Source organism: Lipotes vexillifer, unplaced genomic scaffold (genome assembly GCF_000442215.2).
Source record: "Lipotes vexillifer unplaced genomic scaffold, Lipotes_vexillifer_v1.1 scaffold1134, whole genome shotgun sequence".
In the NCBI taxonomy this organism is placed as follows: domain Eukaryota; kingdom Metazoa; phylum Chordata; class Mammalia; order Artiodactyla; family Lipotidae; genus Lipotes; species Lipotes vexillifer.
In genome coordinates, this window is record NW_006772145.1 from 382,845 (window position 1) to 392,147 (window position 9,303).

The following is a 9,303-nucleotide window of genomic DNA, read 5'->3' on the forward strand; positions in this document are numbered from 1 at the left end:
CATTCCTGGGGAAGGTCTCTCTTAACTCTAAATATCAAGAAAAGCTATTCTTCTGAGTACTTGGTCTTTATCTTGTGGACATAGAGTCGTAAAATGATCTTTTTGCTTTGGCTCCCAGGAAACCCAGAGCAGAATTGGTCATCCCCTTCTAGCAAGTGTAAGGGTCACTGGATATGCAGTCTTAGGAATTAATGGAACACAGTGTAAGGCTCACTGGATATGCAGTCTTAGGAATTAATGGAACACAGATACAACATGATAGATGGATGGATGGATAGATAGAGAGATAGATAAACAAAATGTAGGCAAAATCAGCCCTCGGCAGTCTCCTTTCCTCTTTCTGCATCCTTTGCCCTGTGGACTAAAACTGGAAAAATTAACCCTTCTTATTCTAGAGCCTGGCAGTCAGCAAATGAGCAGGTCAGCAACTTGCTCTCCCACTGACCTGTCTCCCAGGGCCCACTGAGCGAAGCCCTCCATCAAAACTGCTTCCAGGAAAGAATGTGGGCATCTAACCCACATCAATTGCAAATGACTGATAAAAGTTTATGCAATTTATTGGTCTATAAACCAAAGGAACGCCGTTCTCAGTGTGAAATTTGAGGAATGAGAATAGGAAGGCATCTGGGGGCTAGAAAGGGGCAGGGGCTGCACAGTGGCCCCTTTTGGGGGCTGGCTGCTGGGCAGCTTGGATTCTTTCACCAGCTGCCACGGTCTTGGCCTTTATCTGCCTCCTCCTCCTTATCTGAGTAAGATTGCCGCTCCTCCGGGATAGGGGAAGCATCTCCCATATCTGCTGACCTTTCAGACCTCTCTGCACTTCCTATAGCAGCTATCCCAATGGGCTTTGTCCAAAGTAGCCCTCAGTAAATGGCAGCAGAATTAGAATGCGTCTTGTGCTGCACAAAATAGCTTAGGGACAGGGGAGGCAATGGAGACGTCAGGTCGGAGGGCACACACATTGGCAGCAGGGCCCACTTTCAGGTTTCCTGTCTGATTCCCCAGCAACACTCAGGCTGTGCCATCTCAGCAGGATGGCTGTGATCCCAGCCTCCTCCCTCGACTCTGCCAGCCTCCTCCAGTGTCCCCCATGCCAGGCCTTGGCAAGGCCTCTGAGAAGGGGGCAACGTGGCGAGATCATGAGCAGTAGCATTAATGTTGAGCTCTGCTGTGAGATGTTGGGTGTGTCACTCATCCCTCTAAGCCACAGTTTCCTCATCTGTAAAACCAAGAGAATGGTACCCATGTCACAGGATTATGAATGAAGCACGAATGAGTTCCTGTATTTAAAGCACTCAGCATGGCAACGGCACATAGTAATGCCCTTTCCTAAGAGGAGGGACCGTGTTTTCTTCACCCCTGAGGACATGGATGGACCGGGGTTCTTTCCGGGTGCTGAGTGGGCTCTTGTTCTCTATATCTACCTTAAGACATTGTTGGAAAAAAATATGAGCTCCTTCTGACCTACTGATGTTATAGTAAAGGAAACTGATGCCCAGAGAGAGGAGGGAGTTTCTCAAGGCCACTTGGCCTCTTAATAGAGGAAATGGACTTGAACCAGGGGCTGCTGGGCTTCCCTCCTAAGACCTGGTGCTGTGGTTTTGGATTCAGGGAGTCACAGAAGAAGGAAGCAGGACCTATAAATCATACTTGCTTTTCAAAGCTCACATCGTGTTGTCTCCCTGGGAAGCCTTGCCTCACCCCCACCCCCACCCCTATGCTGAGCCAGATGGCCCCAGGCCATCATGCCCATCGTGCCCTGGGCTTCTGTTTATCCCTAGGGGACCTCTGACAGGGGTGACTGCTCTAGAGCTAACAACTGGAAAATTAAATTTACAAAGAAAGGCCTGTGGTTTATTTTCTCACTACAGTACTAAATAGAGAAGTGCTTGGTGGAAGCTGAATGAGTGAATGAATGAATGAGCATATATCAAAGCAGATTTGTTCTTTATAAAGTCATAATACTTTTAACAAAGATTCTCCCCCTCCTGGGTTTTCTCCCTACTGATTCTGCCTTTCTGTTGCATTAAGATTTCTGATATCGAGAGCCGGATTTCAGCCCTGACCATTGCAGGATTAAACATAGCACCCTGTGGGCGCCTCACAAGAAAACGAGATCAGAAGCAAAGGAACCAGGTGCGTTTGTCCCTCACTCCCTCTGCTGGAATATTGCACGACCTGGAAAATGTAGAAGATAAAACATCTCTGGCTTTGCGAAGGTGTACTGATTCCTGTGTTCTGTTTACAGGTACAAACCATAGACACATCAAGGCAGCAGAGGAGGAAGCTCCCTGCTCCACCGGTGAAAGGTATGCTTAAATCAAACCACAGAGCCACCAAAGCATTAAGCCTGACTCACTCAGAGTAACTCAGAGATCTGAGTTTGAGGACCAGATCTAATGGGGTGTTCTCACCCAGAATTGCCCTTGTGGAGAGTCCATCTTGACTTGAATTCCTCCAAGAGGCAGACCCTGGGACAAAGATGTGATTTGGGAGGTAATTCCAAGAAACACTGATAAGGGAAGAAAGAAAAGATTCAGGGAAGGAAATTAAGCCAATATAATGTACTTTAATTAGTAGTTTGCTGCTTTGGGCAAATGAGGCTAACCCCTGCTGAGGACTTCTGGGAGACGGTATCAACCGCACCTCAGAGTTTCCATCTCAAAGAATAGGAAGATGAGATATTTCAACTCTCGTCTTTGCTTGAAGGTTATTTCTGGTGGGGGCATTAACTCCCTGGAACTTCTGACCCACCCCATCATTCATGGGCCAAGAGAGAGTGGTGATGCCTGTAGTAGGATGCTGTCAGAGTGGGCTGGAATGGTGACTGTCAGGGAGATGCGGGAAGGACACCAAAAGCATCTAACAAAGAGCCCAACCTAGAGGGATTCCAGCAATGCCAGTCCTATCACCCTTATCTATTGGACATTTTCAACAATTTCCCTAGATTCAGAAGCCACAGAATGATGATGCCAAACTAGAAATTTAGACCTGAAAATTACAAGAGTAGAAAGTCGGAAGATATATGTTTGAGTCCTGGTTCCACCATTCATTGTTCAACAAATGTTTACTCAGTGCCTACTTTGTATTCCCCAGAGCCCTAAACAGTTAAAATATATTACAGATCCACGATCCCTTACTTGAAACCCTTGGGTCAATATATGTTTCAGAATTATTTGGACTTTAGAAAGGTAATATGGTACATGTACTGTGTATTTCATGACAGCCCCCTCCCATGGCATCTGGAGTAGTGTCTGATAAACACATTAATATCCCTGCAGCAAAGCGTGACAACGTTCATGCTCCATGAGAGGGACAAGGATTTGAAATGGCCACTTATCAGTTTAAGTCAGGTTTTGCCATCAGGCAATTTTGACTCCAAAGTTGTAAAGATTTGCTGTTTTTAGAGCCTTTTATATTTCAGAATTGCAAATAAGAGTTTGTAGACTGTATTGGATTATCTCCAAGCTACTTTTTCCTAGAAAGACACCAATGATGCCTTGATTTATTTGGTCCACCAATAAATAAATAAATAAATAAACAGAACAAAAAGTTTCCACAGTCAGACCTATGGACCAGAAATGAGATGCCAGTCTAGAACAAAAATCTGGGTAATCTGGACACCTGGTCTTTCTTCCTTAACCATCAGTCCAGCTTCTGGATAATACTTATTCCTATGTGTTTCCTTTTAGCTGAAAAAATTGAGGCATCTTCAGCGACCACCATTAAAACATTTAACCACAACTTCATTCTCCAAGACTCCTCAAAAAACAGGACTAAAGAAAGGAAAAGCACTACCAAGGATTTGATAGTAAGTCATCTCTATCTTAATGCCAATTACTGTCACTGTTGATGGCACCTCCATTCTGTAGCCCTTCTTTCTGTAGGTCCCCAGTCAGAGCCCCAAGAAGCATCCTTCCTGCATGGTCTCATGGTCTGTTGGTTGGGTGGTGGGGGTCCTTATATTGCTAACCTCTTGGATATGTGGATACATCCTGTCAATTATATCTCCAGCTCCTTGTATGAACCAGATTTAATATAAGAGAAATAAAAATATGTAGACAGAAATATAAGGTCTGATTGAGGTATAAGTTTTTATTCTGTTTTTGATTCATATTCACTCTTCCTTAAATTTCTTCTAAGCCATTAATTACTTGTGTTTCAGAAAAAATGTCAGCAGCTGCCCATAAATGCGGCAAAGGAAGGGACCGTGGATAATTTGCATAAACCTGGAGATCATATAAGAGGGCTAAGGGATTATTACTCTAACACCAACATATGCTTCAGAATTTTGCAAATGCTTGATGCTGCTTATAAAGGAGGTGAAGACCCAGCTAAACTGCCTCAGTGATACACAGAGGGGGCAGACAATGGCTGGGTGACAAGATTGAAGCAACGAAAGGCAAAACTTATTCTGTTGCCTTTTATGCATCACCTGTCACTCCCTTCCCATTCCTCCCCCTCATGTCCCTGTGTCACGAGCACAGAAGCACCAGATAATGGCATAATGGTGGGCATGCCCTTTTGAATTACAAGTTACTGCATCTCTTAGGTACCATATGGCAACAGTGCTGCCCACTGCCTTTGCTTCATTGGCCAGCCGTTACCCCTGACCTTTCAAAGGTCCAATTACCTGGCTCCTGGCTGTTACTTCAAAGAGCTAAAAAGAAGCATTATCACACTAAAAGGGCAGACCACCAGGGCCAGGGAAGGAGTCTGTTATAAATAAGATAGTTAAAAATAAATTACCTTAAGGGAAAGTGGAGGGTGGGGGGGAGGGATAAATTAGGAGTTGGGGATTAACTAATATATATAAAATAGATAACCAACAAAGACCTACTGTATAGCACAGGGAACTATACTCAATATTTTGTTAACAACCTATAAGGGAAAAGAATCTGAAAAAGAATATGTGTGTGTGTGTGTGTGTATCTGAATCACTTTGCTGTACACCTGAAACTAACACAACATTGTAAATCAACTACACGTCAACGAAAATTTTAAAAATAAAAAAATTTTAAAGGATAAAGCTCCAGATCCCCCTCTCTTAAAAAATAAAATAAAATAATAAATAAATTACCTTCCATAGATGTAGAACATGGATCAGTGGTTGCCAGGGACTCTGGGGAGGGAGAATAGGAAGAAATGCTTAATGGGTAAGAGGTTTTACTTTAGAGTGATGGTATGTTTTGAAACTTGATAGAGGCGGTGGTTGCGCAACATTGTGAATGTACTAAATGCCACTGAATTGTTCATTTTAAATGGTTAATTTTATGTTTTGTAAATTTCACCTCAATAAATTATTTCTTAAATAAATTAACTTTAAATAACACTGAGAGGTTAAAAATGAAAGAATAGACAACATTCTATGCTAAATGAATGCAAACAAAAAAGAAAAGGCAAGAATACTACTTTCAAACAAAGTAGAATTCAAGGCAAGAAGCACACAGTAGAAACAGGGAGGGAGGATGTTTTAGATACTGATAAAATAAAGTAAGTAAATCATGAGACTTTCTTGAATTGGCCAAACAATAGAGCAACGCAATCTAATGTGCCATGGCTGATGACTTTAAAATTCCCTTATCAGCCCTTGGAAGCCCAGTACACCAGAAATAAATACAAATTAGATAATTTGAATAGTGTAATTACTAAGCTTTAATTAAGAGGGACTTCCCTGATGGTCCACTGGTAAAGAACCCACCTTATGAAATAATGGAAATGTTCTATATCTGCAGTGCCCAATATGGTAGCCACCAGCCAGAAGTGGCTACTGAGCCCTTGAAATGTGGCTACTGCCTTGGAGGAACTGATTTTTAATTTTTATTTAATTTTAATTAATCTAGGGCTTCCCTGGTAGCGCAGTGGTTAAGAATCTGCCTGCCAGTGCAGGGGACACGGGTTCGAGCCCTAGTCTGGGAAGATCCCACATGCTGTGGAGCAACTAAGCCCGTGAGCCACAACTACTGAGCCTGCGCTCTAGAGCCGACGAGCCACAACTACTGAGCCGTGTACCACAACTACTGAAGCCCATGCACCTAGAGCCCATGCTCCACAATAAGAGAAGCCACCACAATAAGAAGCCTGTGCATCCCAACAAAGAGTAGCCCCTGCTCGCCACAACTAGAGAAAGCCTGCGCACAGCAATGAAGACCCAATAGAGCCAAAAATAAAATATAAATAAATTTTTAAAAAATTAATCTAAATGTAAACAGCCACTTGTGGCTAGTGTCTACCATATTGGATAAAGCAAATCTAGAAAATTAGAACAAAAGTTAAAATAGTCAGAAACCCTACTCAGAAGTTTTAAAGCATGTGCACCCACATACACAAGTATACACACACACACACACACACAATGTGCACATCTCACACATATTTCCAAGTAACTATTGGATTAAAGAAAAAAGCTAATCCACAGAGCATTACAAAATGAAGACATTACATATATCAAAACAAATAGGATACATACAGAACCACACTGAGTCAAATTCACAGTATTAAATCTTTTCTTCATTATTAAAGAAGGAAGAAGCAAAACAAGTGAACTAGACTTTGAATTTCAGACGTCAAAGATAAATGCATAAACCAATTAAAACCAAAAAGCTATAGAAATGATCATAAATCCAAGAGCTTATTCTTTGGAAAAATAGAGAAATTTTTGTTAGCCAATTCAAGGGAAAAAAACCCAAGAAATAAAAAAATAAGAGATGTAAATTTTTTATTTAAATATACAATGTGATGTAAATCTATGCTAATAAATTTTAAAGTCTTAGTTCTAGTAAAATCAGGATCAAATCAGAATATCAGTAAAAACTGACTTAAATAAAATTTTAAAATTTATTAAAACTTCAAAAAAGCTTCTCTGGCCAAAAGGTTTTGCTGATTAATTTTTATGAGCTAATTCTCATGCAATATGAAATATTCCAGAGGATTAACAAATTTCAAAACTAAAAGATTCAAGTTGTAAAGCTGTTAAAACCCCAACAGCTAAAGGGCTGACAGGGCTGGTAAGTATGTACACATCTTACACACACAGGCACAAACAGACGCATACAAACCACACACCAATAGTACTTCTTCAGAGAGATGAGGCATGCTAAATAAAAATTAGCAAACTAAATGCAGCAGTACATGAAATAATAAATTACCAGGTAAATTGTACAGGAATCCACCAATACCTTTAATATTGAGAAACTGATTAATAAATCCGACCAACAGTTCATTTCTTTCCAAATTAATTTATAGTTTAATGCAATTCTCATAAAATTCTCAGTGGGATTTGCTTGGAACTCAAGTTCATGTAAGAATAAATCAGAAAGAATAGACAAGAGCATTTTGCAAAATTAAAGTGATTTTCCTGCCAGATTTTAAAACCAATTAAAAGTTGTACAGAAACTGATGATTAATGAAATAGAATAGAAAGCTCAGAAATAGATACAGGCACATATGAAAATGTGTTATATGACTTTTTAAGCATTAGGAACCAGTAGAGGAGGTATAGATTATTTTTTTAAAAACTCTGCTTGGGAAATTAGCCAACGGGATGCAGTGGGAAGGGAATCAATTTGCCTTATTCCATACACCAAAACGAATTTCAGATGGATTAAGAAGTACATGTAAGAAATGCATCACTTTTTGAATACTGTGAAATATTTCACTGGTCAATGGGCATGAATACCTTTTACAACATAAAAAAAAGCAGCAGACGTTGTTGTTAATGGCCTCTCCTCACTTTCACCAAGTGGCTGATTGCATCTGCTCATTTTCTCCGCTCAGGAGCCCACCCTGGAGTCTGCTGTGAGGTATTAGCACCATGGAACTCCACTGCCAGTGACCCACTGCCTCCGGCCGTACACGACAGTGCCTTGACCCAACAGCCATCGAATACTGTACGGATTTCCACCTGAGGAGAGGGCATGGGGAGGCCACAGTGCACCCCTGCACAGGGCTGTCCTGATACCTCAGCCAGAAAGCAGACCCAGACTTCAGCATCAAGGTCTTGCCTACTCTCTGCCTTAGGCTCCCAGGAGAATCCAAGACAGAAAACCAAGACGCTGGCTTCCAACAGTAGAGCTCCAGTTCAAAAGATGCATCTTTTCCCTGTTCACTTTGCTACTGTGTGTTGTCTTTAAGACCTTTTTTTCCCCCTTTTTTAATCCCTTTGAATCAACTAGTATTACATGTCAACAATTTATCCCAAAATATATTGTTGGGGTCGGGGGATAGTGGAAGGAAGGGTATTAACATTTAACTTATCAGTTCTTATTAATCTCTCACAAGCATCTTTGTCCTACAAATGCTAAGAAGAAAAGTGAAAACCCCTGTAGTGAGCACTAGGGGCTGTCTAACTTGGGGAGCCCTCAACTCTCAAGGTGTCCCTCCAGCCACCTCCTTCCTACTGGCTCCTAGCCCACCTCACCACCAGTTCCTCCCATTGCTTTGCGGTCACAAGCCACAGGACCGAAAGCTCTGACTCACCCATGCCGGCCCACGTCTATCTGAAACAATGTCTCATCGAGAATTCAGGGTTCTTCCTTGGACTGGCTGAGAGCTTCCTCGCTCTGAAGTGGGGAGGGGCTTGCAAAAGCCCACCACTGGCTTAACTTTAGCACTCTGTCTAGAATCAATAAGGTGTGGTTTAGCACTGACTGCATCTAAATGAGGTTTAGGTAACTGGATTGTTGCAGGATACAGCCACACAAGGAAACGCCGTCCTCCAAAATTTATTTCCCAATAAATATTCAGCAGAAGTAGTAAAATGACCTTAAAGATAAAAATGGTTAAGACCTGAGAAAACTTGCATGTCTGAATAAAGCAAGGACAAACTGAATTCAACAGACGCAAGAGCTGACACTAACTCCACGTGTGTGGTAGCACATGCATGACTATTTACAGTGTATTTATAAAAGCAAATGGAACTGGAATTTCACTCAATTAATTGAGCATTAGCAACTTTTTAAAAATTTGCTCCTGATAAATTCTGAATCTGAGGAAGAAGGCAAAACATGGGAGGCAAGGGAATAGCATGACTGACGTATATTAAGTGACTGCTCTGAAGGAGGCAATATTATTCTCATTTTAATCCTAATAGCAACCCTATTCAGTAGGTATCCCCACTTTTCAGATTTGGAGACTGAGGGCCAGAGTGATTAATTTGCCAAAGTCAGACCTTTAAGCTAATTATAACTCGGATGCCTGACAAAGCCTCATTCTGTGTTGTTTTCCACTTCTACAATCTTTTGCTGCTGTGTACATTTCCAGACCTGACTTGCTGCTGAAATGTGTGTTATGATTCATTCCTGA

General features: G+C 41.5%; 1 protein-coding gene across 1 annotated transcript in view; it reads left to right on the plus strand.

The window, feature by feature from the left end:
- MYRIP (myosin VIIA and Rab interacting protein) overlaps positions 1-7,809 on the plus strand; it is a 181,324-nt gene extending 173,515 nt beyond the window's left edge. Inside the window, 4 exon segments of the mRNA XM_007447341.1 lie at positions 2,032-2,136; positions 2,249-2,309; positions 3,693-3,811; positions 7,777-7,809. Coding sequence (XP_007447403.1) covers positions 2,032-2,136; positions 2,249-2,309; positions 3,693-3,811; positions 7,777-7,809 — 318 coding nt within the window.
- Positions 7,810-9,303: the final 1,494 nt, after the last annotated feature.